General features: G+C 47.8%; 5 protein-coding genes across 5 annotated transcripts; 3 read left to right on the forward strand and 2 right to left on the reverse strand.

The window, feature by feature from the left end:
• Positions 1–58: 58 nt before the first annotated feature.
• HD556DRAFT_1230260 (uncharacterized protein) lies at positions 59–640 on the forward strand (the record flags this gene model as incomplete). Its single annotated transcript, XM_041297336.1, has 2 exons — positions 59–168; positions 259–640. 2 exons carry the CDS (start codon positions 59–61, stop codon positions 638–640), a joined length of 492 nt encoding a protein of 163 aa, XP_041164459.1.
• Positions 641–2,173: 1,533 nt separating this feature from the next.
• HD556DRAFT_1040805 (WD40-repeat-containing domain protein) lies at positions 2,174–3,074 on the forward strand. Its single transcript, XM_041295963.1, has 3 exons — positions 2,174–2,392; positions 2,443–2,660; positions 2,709–3,074. The coding sequence occupies exons 1-3, from the start codon at positions 2,237–2,239 to the stop codon at positions 2,833–2,835; spliced, it is 501 nt and encodes a 166-aa protein (XP_041164460.1). The 5' UTR covers positions 2,174–2,236; the 3' UTR covers positions 2,836–3,074.
• A 3,951-nt stretch (positions 3,075–7,025) lies between these two features.
• Positions 7,026–7,951, forward strand: HD556DRAFT_1439309 (uncharacterized protein; the record flags this gene model as incomplete). Its single annotated transcript, XM_041305950.1, has 5 exons — positions 7,026–7,082; positions 7,119–7,230; positions 7,295–7,705; positions 7,757–7,845; positions 7,919–7,951. 5 exons carry the CDS (start codon positions 7,026–7,028, stop codon positions 7,949–7,951), a joined length of 702 nt encoding a protein of 233 aa, XP_041164461.1.
• Positions 7,952–16,623: 8,672 nt separating this feature from the next.
• HD556DRAFT_1230480 (uncharacterized protein) lies at positions 16,624–17,088 on the reverse strand (the record flags this gene model as incomplete). Its single annotated transcript, XM_041297358.1, has 1 exon — positions 16,624–17,088. The coding sequence occupies one exon, from the start codon at positions 17,086–17,088 to the stop codon at positions 16,624–16,626; it is 465 nt and encodes a 154-aa protein (XP_041164462.1).
• Positions 17,089–18,267: 1,179 nt separating this feature from the next.
• On the reverse strand, positions 18,268–21,358 carry HD556DRAFT_1230432 (uncharacterized protein; the record flags this gene model as incomplete). The annotated part of the gene is made up of 11 exons (XM_041297353.1): positions 18,268–18,708; positions 18,765–19,088; positions 19,147–19,359; positions 19,415–19,590; positions 19,641–19,741; positions 19,790–19,950; positions 19,996–20,197; positions 20,246–20,432; positions 20,490–20,667; positions 20,726–20,944; positions 21,008–21,358. The coding sequence occupies 11 exons, from the start codon at positions 21,356–21,358 to the stop codon at positions 18,268–18,270; spliced, it is 2,553 nt and encodes an 850-aa protein (XP_041164463.1).
• Between the last annotated feature and the right edge of the window lie 386 nt (positions 21,359–21,744).

Below are 21,744 nucleotides of genomic sequence, written 5' to 3' on the forward strand. Positions count from 1 at the left end.
TAATGGTCTCTAAGGGGAGCTCGAGAACACGATGCTTCATTCATATATCAAGACTACAATGCTTCGCCGCTGGCTCGCTCGACCGGATTCTCTGCCTGTTATTCAAGAGTGCAGGGACATCTTTGATAGAGTATATGCACCCAAGAGCGTTGAAAATTCCAGCCAAGAGTTCGCTGAGGACCCCATAAATGATGTTATTCGGGTATCCGACTGCACAATGACTAGCGCTGTGCCTGATGACCTATATACCCTCCTGAGACGACGAACAGCAATCCTACGTGCCACACTCAAGTTCGAAGGTGTTATATACAGTAGGGCATCGACACACTTGGGGAACAGCCAAATTCTCTTCTACCCCCGAGGAGACCGGACATTGACCCCTGTCCCTGCCAGCATCAAATACATCTATGGCACGCTGACAGGGGAATTGTTGTTTGCTGCACAGAGACATCTCCCGCTGGATCGTCACGACTGTACGATCGATCCCTTCTCAATTTATCCTGATTTCCCTGCAAAAATGTACTCGACAGAGCTCGAGAGTCGCCTGGAAAATGTTAAGGTAACCTGGGTAGTCAGTCACTTCGCGCGATGGACGGTTTCCGACCGTCACGCAGTAATTCTATCCCTATCTCGTGATTGATCAGTTTATTGCTTTGTTTTCAAGTCGTATTTTTTATTCTGTCTTGTTCATACCCTCAGTATCGTGTACAAGCGCTTGTTTTTGTAATAAATGAAATTTCACTCAGGATCACAAGTAACGAGGTCGCCATTTGCGCTTGTCGCGGGTGATGAGTGGGCGACAATTGAATTATTGGTGGGCGATGATCGGGCGATTTATTTCGTCCAAGCGCAAAACTTGTAGTTTCGCCATCACATTTTGTCGCTGGCGTAAACTTCAAATTTTTGGCAGCCCCTAATTGTTGGACAAAACTTAAAACGTTGGCAAGCATACAGCCGCGGATTAAACTTCAAGTTTCGTCCGAAATTTTATGTGATAATTAAATTTAAAATTAAAGCAGACGCTGAAAACCAGACCATATTTCTTATTTGTGTTGACGTATAGTCAGTGAAAAAATGGCTGCGAATATTTCATATTTTCGATTTTGCACAAAACAATGACTAAATTTGAAATTTTATGCCCCTCTTTATGTCAGTTCAAACTCCAAATATTTTCTTCGCATTTCGTACAACATATAAACCTCTCCTAAATATCAATAACCCCGAAGTGAAAGTTTCACCAACGCGTATGGGACCCCATGCACCGCTACTGTAAATTTTATCAGTACTTGTAGCTCGTCGCTCAGGACCAACTAACGTACCCGTGGCCGCTTCTTCTGACTTCAGCAAGTCTGCCCAGCATGTCCGGAGCTGTAGCAATTAATGGAGCTACGGGATCATTTCGAAGACGATCGTGTTTACTGTCGATTGCAGTTATAGTGGTGATTGAGGATAAGAATACTATTTCCCAATAGTGCTCAGGGCATCATCTCCGGCAGTCCAATGACTCAAAGGCGAGACTCAAATGAGTTTTGAGCCATGCGGAGTCACGTGGTCACGTGATGACGTTAACGATCGGAGTTTCGTGATGGCCCTATCATAGGGCCACAGTAACCTTAGCTTGGTAAAGCTGTGAGCCAATACTAGCTATTTATCATCCACTTCAAACCAGTACTTGGCCGTGGTGCTGTGACCCTCAAAGGAAATGCTTCCGCCGCCGCTGTCACCGCTGCGGGATATCATCTATATAAGTGAGACACAGTACACTGTCCTTTGAGAGCCTCAACCATCCATGTCTACCATATCCTTTGAGAAGTCCCTCCAGCATTCGCGTGAGACGGTAGAAGATAGTCTCATTGAACTTGATGCGAAGGATCAGCGTGCATACGAGCACGCTAGGCACCAGACAAAGGAGCGGCAGGAGCACGCGCAGATGAAAGAGCGCAAAGAGAGAGCGGCGGCGAGGGTATGAGCACCAGCGCTCAAGGAGGGGCACTCAAACCGGGCTTCCAGGAGGGCCAGCATGGAGTTCTGGGATGGCGATGAGCCTGACCCTCATACCCTCACTGGATCCGGTCGTCCCATTAATGTCGCACCAACGTCGAGAAACAAATCCGGTTTCTCCAAGATGGCGCTTGCGGATTTCGTGACGTTCAGGACCAAGAAACTATCCAAGGCGGACGGCATCGTGCGTCTGTACCGGAATTACGACCCCACAGTGAACCAAGGTCCACTCCAGATGGTCAGCTCATTCCGTGCACTGCATGAGTTGATTCGGGTGCGTAGGGGTAGTGGCCTTGTGCTAGATTGGAAACAATCGGGTGGCACGCTGCTGGTTGGGGGCGACTCTCGTATCATCCGTGTATGGGATGCCCACACAGAGACTCAAGTCCTGGTAAGAGGGCAATACCTCATAGTGAGGACTAATTACTCATAAATTCAAAGGATCTAGAAACTAATTGCGACAGTCCTGTGATGTCTATCACATCTGATCAGGGCTCGTCGTCCACATTCATTGTTGGCTTTGCCAATGGCCTGGTCAAAGTTTTCGATCATCGACTAGAGGAAGAGGACACTATTGTTAGATCGTATCATGACCATCACTCATGGGTACAGAATGTCAAGTACCACCCATGCATCAGCGGTCAGTTCTTGTCTGGAAGGTGAGCTGAAGCTGTGTAGGGTGTGTACTGGGATTCACATAAATGCAGCCTCGCTGGCGAAGTCCGTCTGTGGGATTTGAGAGGCTCTGATACAGCGATTCAGGCTTGGGACTTACACCATACGGGCTTGTCCGTGTTCGATGTACATTCACAGACGGGCGTGTTTGCCACGTAAGTGCGATTTTGTTTTAGGAAGAATGGTTGGCTGACTAGGTTGCAGAACATCTGCTCTTACTCCTACCAACTTTAGGCACCAGCGGCTTATGGTACACTCTATATCAGATTCATTGTTACTCTCCACGCTTAGCCTACCAACGGGCCTCAACGCGTATCCCTCTCGACCACCAACATCTTATATCCCTAGGCATACGTCTTTCGCGTTCCACCCAATGGAGATGTTGTATGCTGTTGGGCAGCCTGATGGTTCTGGTGTGTTGCACGTGGTTTGGACTATATGACGGCAACTTCATCAAGCTGAAGGGGGATGACGGCACAGTAGTGAAGGAATATAGTTGCCAATCAGTGATGTGAGGATTCACCGCAAGCTGCCGAAGTATGACTGACACTTTTCCTTCAGCGGACATGCAGCAATCAACCAGAAGAGGGGTGTGTTCATGGTAGACAACACAACTGACAGGTTTACATTGTACCGACTTCTCGGTGATGAGGAGCCAGTTCGAACTTTCATCACCGCTCCTCCCAGTGTATCAGTCCCAAAGCAGGTGGCATTCGGTGCCGAAGGGAGGTTGGTGGTAGGTGGGAGTGACAATGGTTTGGTATATATATTCGAGAGGAAAACAGGGAAGTTACTGGAGAGTCTTCATCATTCCAATGCCGGCCTGGTGCAGACAATAGCCGTAGGTGTTGACTTGATTCCGAGATGTGATGCTGATTGAATTTTCAGACACGTGATATTAACGGGCGCTGCATAGTCGTCAGTGCATCGCAAGCACTAAGGCATAAGGTTACAGTCAATTTATGGGTCTACGACTATGGCATGAAAAAGGAAACCATCACCTCGAAAGAATCCTGGTCTCTGTCGTGTGCACTAACGCGCATTTTCACAATCTTGATTCACACAAGTGCCCTATTGGTGACCTTATGTTTCTTGATGAACTATGTGAACTATGTCAGTCATCATTAACTTAGCAATATAATTCACTAACTTATGTCTCCAGGACACGATGGCGTTGTCAGCAGACCTTGGCCAGCGCATGAGACATACACGGGCGTTCTTTGCTAATAATCTTGAAGCAAGTGTGCATGAAGCAGTATTGGACAAAGTACCGCATGCACAAGAAAAAACCACGAAAAGAGCGATATCCTGATGCTGCGCGAATTGGCAGAAAGGCTTATGGAGGCCATTTGTCATATCCCGTATTCCGGACCTACATCCGATAATATTCCCACGCCTCATCCGGACCTTCGGATGTCCTATCCATGTCTCCAGTACCCATCCGGATCCCTGCACCTCTGCACATCCACATCTGCATGCCCACGTCCAGATCCCTTATCCTTCGCAGCTAGCCTGCATCATTCATCCTTGTCCCATCGCCCTAATGCCACATCCTATATATCCACGCATCTCGTCCGGACCATATCCGATCCGGTCCGATCCGATGTATAGATCCGTTTACTATCCGATATACGATAAGCTTCTTAATTCATTTCCTGTGCATAACGTTAACACAGCCTATCTGGTATTCCTTGTTCCCGGTACCTCGGTTATACTTACTACCGGTATGCTTACTGATCCATTAACCTATGCTTCATTTCCGACTCGCGTTTGATAACTTTGCTTATGCTTCATACATAGCCTCGGACCTTTGCTTATTGATCTTTCCGATAGTCACTTAGTATATAAACTCTTGTATATGTCCTGTAGTTCCTCAGTCTGAATATCATATTAGTCCTCGCACTAGTCTTCACACTAAGTCCTCATACTAGTTACTTCCTTGTGAATATCCACTTAGGCCTAGGGAGGAATTCCCTAGGCCGGAGCTCCGCTCCTCCGCTCCTCCGCTCCTCCGCTCCTCCGCTCCTCCGCTCCTCCGCTCCTCCGCTCCTCCGCTCCTCCGCTCCTCCGATCCTCTATTCATCCAATCATCCAATCCTACGATCCTACCTTCCTCCAAGTTTCCGGAAGTTCATCCGGATCTTTCCCGCGGTCCTCCGGACCTATTCTGCTTCGGACATTGTCCTTGCAGCCTTACCTCTGTTTGCTTCTACTCAGGACAAGTCCTGAGTAGCCATTACACATATCCGTATCAGGACGAAACCTCATTGTAATTTCCGGAAGTTCCTCCGGAACTTTCCCGCACTCATCCGGAAGTTACTTGCACTCGTCCGGAAAGTCCTTCCGAAGTTTCCCACGCCTTCGGACGTCCTTCGGACGTCTTCGGATCTTCTCCGGACATCAATCTGAAATTAAGGGCACATACTCGGGTAAGGGGTGCAGCGCACGAGCTGAAGCCAAGCCCCTCAGAATCAGTCCTACCCTTTGTGCATGGTCTTAACACCATTCGAGAGGCGGAAGGAGATGTAGGTGAAGAAAGCACCATTGGTGAAAAAGACGAGATCGCTGCTGAAGCCGAGAGGGTATTTTATGAGGTGCTGAGGGTACGACGGGTTGATATTAGGGAAGATAGTTCAGGGGGGAAAGATGTTATTCTCATATAATGATAGACATACTGTTAACTTGCGAAAAAAATTGTGTTGCTATGCCCCTCCGCTGTATGTATGGTGGAGGAGTCGAGACGAGCAGGCAAACAGAGATGGTGTTTGATATGGTGTTCTACAAGGCAGTTGTCGAATTGCCCTGAGTGATACCTATGTGGTGTATAACCCCTTCAGCAGTGAGTTAATGGGTGTGCTGGGTGATACTTACGCAGTGTATATAAGACCCCTTCCCCGGGCCATGGACGATGAGCTCCACAGTACAAACAGAGAGCCAAGTGTACATTGATCGATTGGCCATATCGTTCTTTACCCAGGCTTGCCTTAAGTGGGTGACCAATTGGTCGTTCACGTGTGCACCTACGTATGGTCTAGTGGAGGGTATTCTTAAGGATTATCCAAATCCGAACATGTCTCCGCATCGTCGGGCGTCAAGTTGACTGGGTAGACACGCAAGCAGAGCTCGCCCATCCAAACAGCTATGAATCCATCGAAAGAGTAGTGACGTTGGAACTGAGTGTATTGAGAGTGAGCTCGATAGTACAAACTATCGAACTCGAAGGGATCTGGGAACGATGATCTTGATGGTACAAAACCATCGAGCTCAAAAAATCAGGGGTAAGATAATACTACCACAACCGTATGAAACAGTTGTAGTAGCAGTCTATGGTAAAGGAGTAACTTGGAACGTTTGGCGAGATGTGAGATGGCGAGACAAACAGCTGCAAATAATATTATGTCAGCAATCTGATTTGAGATTGAGTCGCCCACCTAAAATGAGGCGGGAGGTCGGGGGGCGCTCAATGTTAGGATGAGCTCGATAGTACAAACTATCAGGCTCAGAGAGATCGGAGGGCGAGGAACTCGATGGTACAAACCACCAAGGTCAGAAACTTAAGGGGACAATACTACCACAACCGTACGAAACAGTTGTAGTAGCGGACTATAGGAAAGGAGTAACTTGAGACTTTGGCAAAACTTCAGATGTGCGACAAATAGTGACAAATACAATTATGTCATCATTGTCACGATGTGGCCAATTACAATGATGACATAATTGTATTTGTAACTATTTGTCGCACATCTGAAGTTTTGCCAAAGTCTCAAGTTACTCCTTTCCTATAGTCCGCTACTACAACTGTTTCGTACGGTTGTGGTAGTATTGTCCCCTTAAGTTTCTGACCTTGGTGGTTTGTACCATCGAGTTCCTCGCCCTCCGATCTCTCTGAGCCCGATAGTTTGTACTATCGAGCTCATCCTAACATTGAGCGCCCCCCGACCTCCCGCCTCATTTTAGGTGGGCGACTCAATCTCAAATCAGATTGCTGACATAATATTATTTGCAGCTGTTTGTCTCGCCATCTCACATCTCGCCAAACGTTGTCACTCTGAACCCAATAGTTTGTACTGTCGAGCTTACCGTTCCTCGTTGACATTTGCAAATATGGAATTTTCCCAACAATACGACCGGATTGCGTGACCACTCTGTTTACAGGCACTTGGAATTCCGTTGCGCTTGTCTCGTCAGATCTAGATTACGGTATGTATTGTTCCATCATCCCTTGTCATGCATCCAAATAGTGTCCATATAGGCAATCACCTTGTACTTCGTCGTGGGCATTTGTCTCCGATGCCTTGTTTGTGAGTTGCTCCATTCTTCCCTTGTTTTTTTTTCATTTAAGTCCCGCTATGCCAGGATCTACTTCCAATCACCCAACCACCAACCTCCCTCAATTCTCCATGCCTGTAGCCTGTGCAACACTCAAATGATGTCTTTGCAAGGAGTGCATTGAGAAAGGCAGATATGACGAGAAAGGCGCACCAAAAGGAGTGCTCATGGCCGAATGCTTAATCGTGTCTCATATCTTGCATGTAAAAGCGGAACACGCCACAGGTAACAGTGTGATTATTGACGTACATTTTTCTGCCCACTGACCTTGCCGCATGCACCATCGCAGACAACACGTCATCAGTCGCTGTCATCGCCGACGATCTTCGTCGCTTGACCCTTGATACAGATGTACCAGTCAATATTTCTCCGAGCTTGACAGTTTGTACTGTCGAGCTCAAACCTGACACAGTACCTGTCTTGAAAAAGGGATGCAATCGACGCACCGCGAAGGCATTGGTTGTCCTTGACAACATCGAGTCTCGGATCCAGCAATGCTTTCACTTGTTGCTGCATTCTTGTAGCATTGATCACGTTGGTCGCGAACTACATTTACTTCGTAAAGCCATGCAAAATGTCATTCGGCAGACCGATATTGTAATTGCACGAAAGAAGGCGATCGAATCGCAGATAGACATATTGGCAACCCAGTGCAGCAGTCATGAGCCATCCGATGATACACCCATCGAGATCAATATCGGTAAGTGAGCGTGCGGATCATCATGACAGTTCTTTGCTTATCGTTCAGTAGATACCCTTCCGCAAGATCCAGTGAACGAGTTAGATGAAATCACTCAAATTGTTCTCTTCCTTGGCGTTGCATGCAGAGTTATCATAGGGGTCAGCAGGAGTAGCTGTGATCTAATCATGAAGATCATTTCCATCATACTATTTCTCGCATTCCGGAGACCAGATAACAGCCTCAACCCCTCCCACACAAATATAAAGCAGTGTCGGAAATTTCTAGGCACTATTTTTAGGCCTCATAATACATTTTAAGGCATAGTTTTCACACACGACCTTTTAAGGTTTCACAATGATGTAGATAATCTTTCAAGCATCTTAAAAGGCAACCGTTCCCACATTATGATGCCTTGCAATGGCGTGAGTCACAGACCAGATCATGTAAGCATTGTAAGGCTTGAAAAGGATCAGCACGATATTAGAAGACAAAAATAGATTTCTTAAGGCGCAGCGTGTTTTTTAATTCTATTCTAATTTCAATGCTTCTATTTTAATGCTAGCACTAGTATTTTATTTACACTGGGGGGATTTGAACGCTCGCTATTAGCATTTTTATTACTTGTAAATTATAGTACTCACCGGCATAGTAACCACTTAGTTATTAGACCTCTGACTACCTTTGTAAGGCGGTTGATTATATGGCGTCTTTTGGTGCCTTATAAGGATGCACCGAGGGACAAGAATCAGCATGGCATTTGTAAACTGCAATCAAAGCGACAAATCACGAGTGAATAACAACAAGATCTAAGACCAAGATATACGAGCAAGACAGAAAATACCTAACTATCACTTGTAAAGACTAGATACTGCGTGAGCCTCAGTCATGGTGGAACAAACTATATTTAATACCTAGATACTGCGTGAGCTAAAAGCCGTAGTCAGTATCTAGCGGCGGACCGAATATTAAAAAAGCTTACCCTCAGTCGTGGTGGAACAAACTGAGGGAAGGTGAGAAGACGAGACGACTATATGAGTATATGGTTCGAATTCCAAACGGTAACTCCGCTTGTCACGTCGGCATGCATAGCATCAACACTCCTCCTCGACGTGATAAGTGACTCCTCCTCGATTTCGTCACTGAAGACCCATGCAGATACGTAGACGTTCGAAATCTTTGCGAGGAAGAGCCTTGGTAAAGATGTCGGCGGCGTTATTAAGAGATTTAACATAAGAAAGTTTTAATTGGCCTCGGGTGACGCGTTCGCGAATGGAATGAACAGCGATATCAATATGTTTGACTTTGGAATGATACAAAGCGTCCTCGGAAAGCGTGATACCGCCAGTGTTGTCACAGAGAAGTGGTGTTGCGGAAGGTTGAGCGAAGTCAAGTTCGAGAAGAAGAGTACGAAGCCATGCGAGTTCTTTGGAAGTGTCTGAAGCAGCCACATATTCAGCTTCGCATGTTGATAAAGAGACCGTTTTCTGTTGCCTAGCGCTCCACGTTACCATACCGCTTCCCAGAGTGAAACAATAGCCGGAGACCGATCGGCGTGTATCAGGGCAATTCGCAAAATCGCTATCGGTAAAGCCGAGTAGACGCGCTGGGTGTTCGCCACCAAGAACCAGACGCATGGTGCGGGTACCTTTAAGGTATCAGGCGACACATTTCGCAGCCTCCCAGTGGACGGGCCCATAGCAGTCGAGATGGCGGCAAAGTTGTTGCACAGCGTGTGCTATGTCAGGACGTGTTCCTATTGCCAGGTACATGAGAGAGCCGACGAGAGATCGGTAAGGGGTGCGAGACATAAGCTCCCGTTGTGCATCGTTCGAAGGTGAGTGTGTGCGTCGGGAAAGGTGCAGGCCAGTCTCCATGGGCGTCGAAACGGGTACAGCATCTGTTAGGCCGAATTGAGAGACAATACGGTCGATAAGCGCTGTTTGGGAAAGGGCGATAGTGCGATTGGGGCGATCTCGTTCTATTGCGATGCCAAGGCAGAAGCGCGCATCACCAAGGTCTGATATGGACCATTTAGTGCGTAGCTGTGATTTGAAGTCAGCAATGATGGCCTTGTTGCTACCGACAGTGAGGAAATCGTCAACGTGTATAGCGACGAGGAGAATGCCTTGTTCCGTTTTACGGTAATAGATGCAGTGCTCGCACTTGAGACGAGTGAATCCCCAGGACAGCATAGCGTCATTCATAGTGCGATTCCAGACTAATCCACCTTGCTTTATACCGTAGAGACCCTTCTGTAGCTCCCAGAGCCAATCCTCTTTGCCCGGCTCGAGGAACCCTTCGGGTTGGTGCATGTAGCACACCTCATCTGAGTCGAGCAGGCCATGCAAGAATGCCGTCTTGATATCGATTTGATCGATTTCCCAATCTAAGGCGGCGCCGAGGTGGGTTAGGATACGGAAAGACTCGAGACGTGCAGTCGGAGCTGATGTCTTGGTGTAATCCTGTCCCCAGACGGCGGAATAACCACGACAAACGTACCGCGCTTTGAAGCGAACAGCATTACCATGTTGGTCACGCTTAAGTTTGAACACGGGGCGTCCGCGCATAATTTTCCGTCCAGGAGGGACTGCTGATCGTGGGACAAGTTTGTAGACACCAAGGTCTCGTAGAGAGTTGAATTCGTCTTGTAGTGCGGCTGTCCAGTTGGATGCGTGTTCAGACGCCATGGCCTCGGCATAGGTGGAAGGATCATCGGGGAATTCGTGTTCCAAATTATCGGGCATGGCGGCAAAGACGTCAGCCAGTGCTGCAAACTCCTCCTCAGTAAAGATAGCCGGCAAGGCATGTTCATTGGGAGAGTGAGCAGAGGATAAGGCGCGGACACGGTCAGCCGCAGAGAGAGATTCAAGTACAGCACGCTGAGTAGAAGACACATATGGTTTACCATCCAATGCACAACGACGTTCGGAGGGAACAGAAGGCCGAGTTGAACGACGCGGGGTAGCAGGGATGGGAGAATGATGAGTCACGGGAGACGGTGCATCAAAGTCGCGAACTTCTTCCATAGTAACGGATGTCGAACGAGGCAGATTGTCATGAGCGACAGAATCAGGGAGGGCAGTAGGAGCGACAGTCGTACCGTGCTGATGCGATTCTATGAAGGAAACATGGTAAGAGAGGAAGACTTTATGAGAAGCTCGATGATAACATCGATAAGCTTTAGAATCTAGGGAATACCCGATCAGCATGCATTCAACCGAACGAGCAAACACTTTGGGGTTGTGTTGATTTTGAATAAGCACGAAGGCTCTGCAGCCAATCTCACGTAGATGGGAGAGGTCTGGTTTGTGACCGTACCACCGCTCATAGGGTGTATGCCCGTTCTGGGAGACGACGGGTGTTCTGTTAGACAGGTAACAAGCAGTAAGCACAAATTCATCCCATCGATTGGGCGGGAGATTGCACGCAGAACGCATCGCACGGGCTTTACCCATCAGAGTGCGGTGCAGGCGTTCGACACGCCCATTGTGAGCTGAGGTATATGGGGCAGTGAACTGATGCTGAGTTACACGCGAGAGGAGCCACTCTCGCATGGACTCTGACTTCAGTTCGCCGTTATCAGACCTGTATAGGCCGACTTTAGAGCCGGTTTTGGCTTCTCGAGCAGAGGTCCAGGCTTGGAGTGCTGCGAAGGCATCAGACTTAGAGGCAAGGGGGATTGCCTAGGAGTAGGAGGAATGATCATCGATGATATCCATCACGTATCTATTACCCGAAGCTGACACTGTATCTGGGTGTTCGATCAAGTCCACGTGAACTATGCCCAACTTCCTGTCCGATCTAACACCTTGACGAACTTTCGGAACGCTAGTCCGAGTCTGCTTGCCAAGGATGCAGTCGTCACACTTCGGTGGAACAGGAGAGAGGTCAATGGGCATACCGATAGCATTGCCTGAGTGAGCAAGGTCATAAACAGCGCGATAATTCGCATGGCCGAGACGACGGTGCCAAGACTGGAGAGTGGGCTTCTGGTGGGCCATGTAGGCATGCTCGGCCGAGAGTTGTCCCCCGGATAAGGCGTAGAGACGTCGAGAAGTAAGGGTACCGGAGAGCATACGGTTACCATTGCGAGATTGGACCCAACAGTTGGTAGCGTCAAAGGATGTAATGCAATGGTGTGCCTCGCAGAGGGCAGACACCGAGATAAGATGTACCATCGCGCCTGGAATGAACAGGACATTCTCGAGGGTGATGTGGATGCCTCTTGCGACGATGAGACGAAGTGTCCCAATGCCGATGGCCTGAATGGACGAGCCACCAACCCCGTTAACTGAGCGAGGGGGAATGGGGCGAAGACTGAAGAAGTCAGCTTCCTCGTTGCTGATGTGCACGGAGGCACCGCTATCAAGGAATAGAGGGACAACAGAGGGGTCCACAATGGTGCGTTGACGCTGGTTTGGGGCCTTGTACGTGAGGCCGGCAAAGTCGATTGGGCGCGTATTAGAGCGCCAGTCGAGACTGGTAGTGAGGGAGTCTACGGAGGCAAGAAGTGTGGTGTACTCGTCTTCCCCGGCGTCAGAGAGTTCGCATATGAAAGCGGGCGTAATGGTGTCGCTGGCGAGGCCAGCGAATTCCATAGAGGAGGCAGGAGCTTCAGGTGGCTCAGATGACGTGGCGACATAGATGGCTTCATGACTTTCGCTGTCAAGTAAGTAAGCCCTACCATGGGTGTCGTAACGCAGACCCCCTGGTTTGCCTGTGGCTGCAGTGGGCTTAGGAGCGGCACTTTTGTTCGCAGAGGGTGCTTTAGCGTCACGAGCCGCGCGTCTGCGCGCAATGACCTCGTCCCTTTTGCCCTCCATGGCTCCCCCTTTGCCGAAGCAGTCCTTCGTCGGGTGGCTGGTGTTGCCGCAGTTGCCACAAGGTGAGCGCTCGCGATGCTCGCGGTGATTCCCCCCCTTACTGGTGGTAGCCAGGGCAACGTCTCAGGCTTTGGATTTCTCAGTGTCGAGCAATTGTTGCTCGACGTCAAGGCGGGAACGGATATTGGATGGTCCATATGGGTTGCTGGACGTGCTGGTGGCAAGGGCATCGGCGATGTGGTTGCGGACGTGAGGAAGATCCTCGGCCATGGCGTTAAGCATCATGATTGTGAGGAAGTCGTCCTCTTTGGGGATACCAATTGCATAGATGCGACGAACGAGGTCGTGAAGGGTAGTACTAGTAGTAGAGAGTCGTTCTGAGCGAATATACTTGACAGCCAGAGCTTGCTGAATGAGTAAGATTTGGGCGATGGGCCCGACCTTTTCATGACGGGACTTGAGAGCGTCCCAGGCTAGGTATGCGTTCGTGAAGCCACGTAGGAACTCGTTTTCCTCGGAGCTGGAACGCGTACGCATGGCGGCCACGATGCATAGGTTGTTGAGATCCCAGTGACCCGCACTGGATGGGTCCAGGGACGGGTCGGGGCGGGTGACAAGGCCTAAGATGTATCCTCCTCCGTGTTTAAGGAGGAGGTAATTCTGCATATGATCGGACCAAACCCCCCAATTATTCTTGCTCTGGTCCAAGACTTCGATCTTGTCTAAGTCGGTCTGGCTGAGCGTAATGGCCGTGACAGATGCATGAAGTGGGGACATGGTAGCCGCAGGCACTATGGCCGTTGGCGGACTAAGAGTGGCGGCTTTAGCGCCTGAGCTATGAGAGCGTGTATGCGCAGTTGAAGGCATGAGATTAAGGGGCGGGAAATAAGCAAAGAGCGACGCGTGAGTATATATACCTGCGGACGATGTCAATTGAATCTCCTCGACCTAAGAAGGAAAGAGTTAAACGTCTCGGTGACGTCGATAGAGGTTTGATAGAGGTTTGATAAGGTCCCCGAGGGTTTAATAACCCGGCGAGTTCGTTCCGGAGGCCCGTTGTTGTATCTAAGTAGGTAATTCCGCTCCTCGATTTATGAGAGAGCAGGGCTCATAACCTGTAAAGACTAGATACTGCGTGAGCCTCAGTCGTGGTGGAACAAACTATATTTAATACCTAGATACTGCGTGAGCTAAAAGCCGTAGTCAGTATCTAGCGGCGGACCGAATATTAAAAAGCTTACCCTCAGTCATGGTGGAACAAACTGAGGGAAGGTGAGAAGACGAGACGACTATATGAGTATATGGTTTGAATTCCAAACGGTAACTCCGCTTGTCACGTCGGCATGCATAGCATCAACATCACTGCTTCCCCTTCCCCTTCCCCCTTCCGGCTCTACTAGGAGCAACTGCTCTGGTGCCGCCATGACGGTGTCTTCTTAGATAGATGATCTATAGATAAACACCTATAAAAACAAATATCTCCACGGTCAGTGATTCAGACAAATACCAATGACTGATAACGTGGTCGTTCGTGGGTGGCTAGTTGTATACTACCCAAAGTACGTTCAGCTAAAGATATTTCTGCAAGATCAGTAAATACGATGGTCAATCCAATCTATGGACTTGACAGAAACAAACAAACAAACAAATAATGGTCAGCCCGACAGTATGGCAGTAACCAAAGAAATAGAAAGTTCTTCCTCAAGCTTCCTTTCAACAACAGGGCCTCTTACCAAACTGTACTCCAAAAAGAATGGTGCGGAATTACAATGATCAACCCCCTCAGCACAAAACAGGTAAAATCAAAGGTCAAGACTAGTCCAATGCTTTATTGTAGAACTCTTAGCTCAATATTGAACCTGCTGTCAAGGAACTCACTTTGAGTATTCAAACAGACTCAGGAACGGACGTCCTTGGATTTACTACCAAGTCCCCTCTTCAACAGCTAAAGCCTAGCAGGCACAGAAAACCTTGGCTCAGTATCACTACTCAGATGAGTGAGGTCAAGCTTCACTATCAATCCCTTAAGTCTCCCCACTAAGCTACTCTGAGTCTTAGGTGGACGTAGAGACAACACGAATATTTTGGAATATGCTTTTTGGAAAAAGAACACCAAAGGCTGGTGAAAGTAAAACAGAAGAGAAAAGAAAAGAAAAAGAAAATAGAAATTTGAATAAAACTGTGGCTGTACCTTGCTTGCTGGTTGTTGCACACAGTGAGCTCACAGCTAGTCGTTTAGTATGATGAGCTTGCAGTATTACTGTCTCTTGAGAATGTTCCTCTCAGTCTTGAACAGTTCTTGACACTGATGCTGACACTTATCACACCTTACTCACAACTTAATGTTAGATGGGCTGAAAACTCCCACTAAAAGTTGCTTGGTATTATTTCAGAAACTGGGGTCTTTATATACACAATAAATGTGGCTGTGCTACTAGTATACTCAAGAGTCATCAAAAGTCAAAAGGAGTCGTAAAGAGTCATAATGAGTCATAATGAGTCATATATTCAGGGTGAGTCATAGTGAGTCAGTTCAAAGTCATTTCTAGTCATAGTGAGTCATATATTCAGAGTGAGTCATAGTGAGTCATATATTCAGAGTGAGTCATAATGAGTCATTGGGTATTTTGCTAAGTCATCCTGGCTTGTTGCTAGTCATGTGACCTATCCAACTCCTGATGACAAGTCCAGAAAAAGAGTAAGAAATGTCACATGATGTGAATCCTTTGTGTGTCTGTCATTTCTTTGCTTTGTTTGAAGGGTGAAAATGACGTGAGCCTAGTATTTAGGGTTTTACGAATGTTTTTCCAGGACAACATATGTGGGAAATATTTTTCACAGTCACCTGACATGCGTGGGAGTTTTGTCTGGGTCATCACCATGGCTGACTAAGCAGAACTCATTGCCGAATTAAATGTACTAAAATATTCAGTCTGCTCGCATGCAAACTCGTAAAAACGAAAAATATTCCCTTAGCCTCAGTCTGACTTCAGATCATAGAGAAAATGATTTCATAGGGCATAGGGCTCATAGGAGAGTATCAGTCATCCATGCACCGAACCAGTTTGGTGCAGGTCAACGGGTGACGCGGATAGTTTTCTCGGGCTGGGGTATGAAAGGTGACTCAGTAGCTTGCATTTGAGGTTGATGAGATGATGTGCTATGGGTCACTGATGCAGGTGACTCGTTACCCAGTGACAACTGGCTGACACCTAGTTGCAGCTGAGCAGACGTGGACACGGACCCTCGGTTGATGGACATGGAAGTCTGATAGTTGGAGATGACATCAACTGTTGCCGAGTTAGCGGTAGGTGAAGAGGTAAGAGTCGAAGCCTGAGTAGGAGCGTCGAGCTCATCAAGGAGATCATCTTCCCATGTTCGAGGAGGAGAGACGATGGGAGAGTCGTTAGCCAATGGTACACGAGACTGGCTGGTGACATTGAAAACTTCCTTATTGAAATAGTCCATGACGCTACAGGCCCATGGTGTGCGCTTGAACAGGCGCTCTAAGTAGAAATCGTAGTCGGCTTGGTAGTTTATCTTGGTCTCCGCACCGATTGCTGTGAATTCAGGATCGTGCGTTAACAAAAAACGTGCCTGGAATTGTCAATGAAAACTTATGAAACGAATGAAAGGGTACTCACCATAACAGCAGCACCCGCGATCAGTCCTTCGGTTACACACTGCGCGTTGCAACGTTGCCCCCTGGCCTTCTGACCTTCGACTTTCCCAGAAAGAATCTTCTTCCCATACATCTCGACGCGAACAATCTAGCGAGTTGTTAGTATGTTGTATTATACAATAACTGAATTGATACTTACTTTGACGAGGACTGGACTCTTAAGAAACTCATCGGCTGTCATTGCGTCAGGTCTCGCAAATAGAACAGGTGCCAACCGAATATAATCTCCTTCGCCATTTCTCTTCAGCAAATCGAGGAGATCCTTGTTGTCCCGCTTTCTGATGTCTGTCTGGGATGCGAAGAGCGATGGATCAAGTTTAAGCATCGAGAAAATAATGCCTGCACAGCCTTTGATGGCATGTACAATGTTGGAACGCTCTGCGCTGACTGCAGCGCAAAACTAGTAAGAATAAGCATATAATTAAGTTATATCAATAAAACATGAAAGTACGTACCAGAGAATCAAACGGTGTATATTTCTCCATAGACTTGTGGAGATCCTTGGGTACACACCGATACAACTCTGCCATAGCGCCATTGAGCTTGGCCTCAGGTGAACTCCAACGCGTAGGACTACGTGGGTCGACATCGGGCTGAGGAGTTGTTGGGAACACACCGGGGATAACCCAGAAATGGTAGAATAGTGCAAATGTCTTCCCTTGGGTGGTGATCTTGGTATCGAGCACAGATGTCTTCTTGAGGGTGCGATTACAGCTGCGGGCGGGAACGGTAGCTGAAAGTGTGAGGTAGTCTTTCTTAAGAGCTCGAAACTCTACTCGTAGCGTATTGTACGCTTGTTGAGCGGTTTCGAGAGCCTGTATGTACAGGATTATGTTAGTACGACGAGAGAATAACAGAATGATCAAATACCTTGCGAACTTCGTGCATTGGTGCATCAGGCTGAGGAACAGACAGAACCGTCCTTAATATGTCCAGATCATCGTCACTGGAGTTTTCAGCATCTGAAGTTTCGGCATCGCTGACAGCATCGAGCTCGGCTTCAAAGTCCTCGCCGGAATCAGAGTTTCCGTCAGGCATCTCTTCGAAACTGACAGTAACAAGCTGGTGAGGATGGGTGATGGTACGCAAGTAGCAACTTACCTGAAGGTGCTTATAATGAGACAGTTCTGTCTCCGCTATCGATGTGGCGCTGTCTAGAGTGATGGTAAGTCGTTATTATGACACAATACTGAAGTGTAGTGACTAAACTCACCTAGGCATGAGGCCCTTCTAGATCAAATTAGTACATAGTCCGTGGTAGTAAGGCAGATTCAAAAGGGTCCGCTTCGAAGGCAGAGCACCGGCAAGCCTCGCGGAAGATATATTAGTGTTATAGTAGCTGCACGAGTGTTGATATTAGTAATGAAACGTGATGAACTGATGGCTACATTACCTGCAGGCCGTCCCATTGAGTGTTGCCAAGCGATAGGTGAGAAAGGTGCGGGCACCAGCGTGGCTGGAGGAGGCAGGAAGAGATTTATGGTAGGAGGAGAAGATATAAGTCGGGTAAGGTCCTTGACCTGCGAAATCCTTCTTGACCATGTCTTCGAACTCCCTGAGCGTTACCGGATCCACATTGACTGCCCACTCCAATGTAGGAGGGTTTTGGTGGAGGGAAAGCGGGTTTTGGAGGTGAATGATAATGATGGGTGTGGGCGCCAATGCGGCTGGAGGAGGTAGGTAGGAGGAGGGGAAGGATATAAGTCGGGTAAGGTCCTTGACCTGCGAAATCCTTCTTGACCATGTCTTTGAACTCCCTAAGCGTCAGCAGATTCACATTGACCGCCTACTCTAATGTAAGAAGAATTTGGCGGAGGGAAATTGGGCTTTGAGGGCAAAGGATAGCGATGGCCATATGAAGGCGTGGGCGCCAGCGCCAGTGTGACTGGAGGAGGCAGGAAGAGATTTGTGGTAGGGGGAGGGGTTGGCTTTGAGGATGAGGGAAGGATATAAGTCGGGTAAGGTCCTTGGTGACCTATGAAATCTATCTTGACCATGTCTTCGAACTCCCTAAGCGTAATTTGTCAGGATTTGAATGGACGCAAACATCAAGTACTACTTACCTGAAAGGCTCATCAACATGCCCGTGCCTCCATGCGCAGGAACATGTCACTATCAATATGCTCGACAACCAAAAACTCGTCTTGGTGCTCTGGATCACAGGCCAAAACAGCTCCTCGGATGAAGGACTTGAGGGGTACAAAAATTGAATCTTTTCTGGGAACAGCTTTGACCCGAGTGAGCCTCAAATCTTGGTCGATCCTGCGAGAGCCACCAGGAATGCCAGCGGTGTATGGCTGAACAAGTGCGAATTGGAAGGCGCCAATATCCGGAACTTCGCATTTGAACATAAATATAATCTTAACAAAGACGGTCCTCTCTGCAGTAAGCTGTATGAGTGCGCAATCGAAGCGTGGAGACCCATGGAAAGAAGGATTGGATCGGAGGTGATCTGTCGACTGTCTCCAGTTGACGGTACTTTCATAATTGAGCTTGAGGTAGCAATATTCACGAATCTGAATAATATGCCAGTTAGCGTGAAATAACAAAAGATAATCAATCAATAGTATACCTGGAAATCAGTTGGAATAATGGTCCATCTTGTCAACTGGTATCCATAAGTAGGTAATGACGTGTTGATGAAATTAGCAAGTTTCTTGCGGAAGCCTTGAAACGCTGAATCTTGAGCACTGAGCCTGTTTTCGATATCCTGAATAGTATCAGCGCGGCTTTGAGGAGAGCCGAGCTTGAAATGTCCATCCAAATTGATGTGGTCGTGGTCCTCGTCATCAAGCCCAGCATCACCTAAAGCCTGTAGGCGGCATTGTTCGTCGAGGGTATCCAGACGTCCTCGCAACAGCAGGGCTGCACATTTATGATGATCAATACGAAGGATCTACAAGTATATACAACCTGTTAGCAACAAGATAACACGAACAGATGAGTGCACATACCTGTTTAGCAACATCTTTCCCATTCGACTGAGAAAGATAGGCCGATTTTAGCGGGCCATGGAGCTTCTCATTTGGGCGTGTGCTGTAGTTACGCGCCACACCTTTCGATTCAATGTCGCGTCGTGCGTGTTTCCAAAGATGCGTCTTTGGAAAGTTCCAGTCTGTCTTGATGCCCTCAATGGATGATGTCGTAGTGGCATATTCAATGTAGTCCTAGCATTGTGTCAGTACCAACAATAATTTAATGAAAAGAAAGAAAAAACATTACCTTGAGTGCAGTATCATAGACGAGGAATTCGGCGTCTATCATCGCAAGTGTCCGCTCTGTATGCACATCGAGCCCGATCAAACTATCCAACCGCAGGTAACTGCGAATGACTCGAAGAAGGCGGTAGCCTTCTGGACTGACTTGGCATTTTAAAACACTGAGCGCTGCATAAAATGCTTGCTTTGTAACGATCAGCCGAGAAATTGATGTTGATGGGCGTATGTACATATCTTGACTAAGTCCCACCTCTTGTTGCCATTGCTAAAGGTGATATGGATGACGGTGGTGAAATGGGTGAGAGCACGCCATCGAGGGAAGTCAGCAACCCTGGATGCAAGAGGTTTAGTGATGTCAATCATGGTAAAAAAGACGTACTGTTGCTTGAAATCGTCCTGGGCCTTGTGTCCAAGGTCAGCGAGGACCATCTTCAGTTCTCTGAGTAAATGTACCCCCCCTGTGCCACCATGCAAGGTATGCAAGTCGTCCAGGCTTAATGCCTCGTGAGGGTCGGAATTCTCGATGAGCCACAGGGCGTTCTGAAAATTTATCAGTTGAGAAGATTAAGAGAAAGATTAACTTACTGCGACGGGACGCAATCCTAGCCCTTTCAGAACTTCTTCACCTTCAGTTCTGTTCTGTCTGTAAATGTCGAGCGCGACCTGTGCGTCTTTCATAGACCTGATTGGGAAGGTCTTGGACAAGTCGTGAAGCTCGTCAAGAGGGACAAGACAGACTGGGCAAGGGCACTTGCACTGTAAACCACGTATGAGAGACATCATGCATCTAAAAACAGAAGTGAGGGCCGCGCATATCAACATATGGCGCACTTACTGTTCCTCATAGTCTCCCGAAAGTATCAGTATAACAGGAAACAACCAGCGCATGATCTTGTCGTAACACGAATATGAATACCCAGTCTTCGAGTACTGGTCAAGGTGAACAAGAAGCTTGAGGAATGACTCGTGCCACACGACACGCTTTAGGGTAGTATATCCGTGTTTCCCCTCTTTGGATGCATCTTCAGGAACCTACAGTAATAGTAGTAATATATACAGATGAAGTCATTGGGACTCACAATTGGTAACCACCTGACCGCCACCGAGCCCTTCACCATTTCGAATCTCAACAGGTAGATTTGCGCAGCGCGCCACGACTGGGTACCCTTTAACGGTGCCATGTGAGGAGAGCCTAGTCTTGTCCGCGTATAATATAAAACAAAAGGGGACGGCATTCAGATCCGGCAGAAGACGAGACTGATAGCATAAACATAGTTATTGTATATACATGTGAGTATCAAACATAACAACATACTTGGATATCCCACCACCGGTGACCAGTCCACGGTTCGTTGAAGAAATGTTCAAAGTCCATGCCATTATGTTTGTAGACGCGTTGCGCGTCCCAAACAAAATGGGGTGCTAGCAATGGGTTATCCAACAGATCGAGGGCCCAGTCCCATAAAGGACGTGCATGCACCTCGTAGACCCGTTCTTCTTTCTTGTAGGGAACCTTGATTTCATGTTTTGTGAACTAATATACAAGAATCTAAACGGTTAGAAATGAGCATCTCGAGAACGAAGGAAAGGCACACACTGGCGTCAGCTCGCTCGCAGCATTGTCTAATGCCTTGCGCAGATCGGTCTCATTTGTCAGCGTGATTTGAGTTTGACCCTGCGATATGCGGGCGATGAGGCTAAGTAGCCTGTCAATCTGGTGTTTGTTGAGAGCAGCATCAAGAGCGATTTCAGAAAATTCGAAATCTCCGCGTGACCGGAACGGACGCCACGGTTCTTCATCTGCAGGAAGTGCTTGCGTCTCAGGAGCGATGCCAAACTCCTCAAAGCATTGGTAGAGTGCTTGACGGCCACTGCGAGGGTGAAATTCGGTTTTGAATTCGCAAGGCTGATCAACGGGTGCAGGCTGAGGTTGGACGTTGCTGGTCATGCTCGCATCCGATAAGACTGTTACATAAAATATCATTAATCAGATGATGAACGAGAACGAAACATGTAAGCACATACCTGGGCTGGGAAGGACCTCATTTCCAGGGTCAAAGTCTATAACGTTGTGATCATCCAATGAGAGACTGACTATAGGTGCAGTTGAAAGATCATCGAAGTGTCAGCAGCGTGATTAAACTGGTAAGCAAGTGATAACGCACTTTGTCCTGGGGTTGTGTCGTCTTCGACCGTGTGCGATGGGCCTGCTACTGCTGTTACAGTCGAGGCTGCTACACCTCGTCGAGCTAGATGGCGGGCTATTTTCATTGTGACCGATGTCAATGATTATGATTATGTGTGGATAATAAGCTTTCGATCCATTATAATAAG

Source organism: Suillus plorans (assembly GCF_016647745.1).
Source record: "Suillus plorans strain S12 chromosome Unknown HD556scaffold_9, whole genome shotgun sequence".
In the NCBI taxonomy this organism is placed as follows: Eukaryota; Fungi; Basidiomycota; class Agaricomycetes; order Boletales; family Suillaceae; genus Suillus; species Suillus plorans.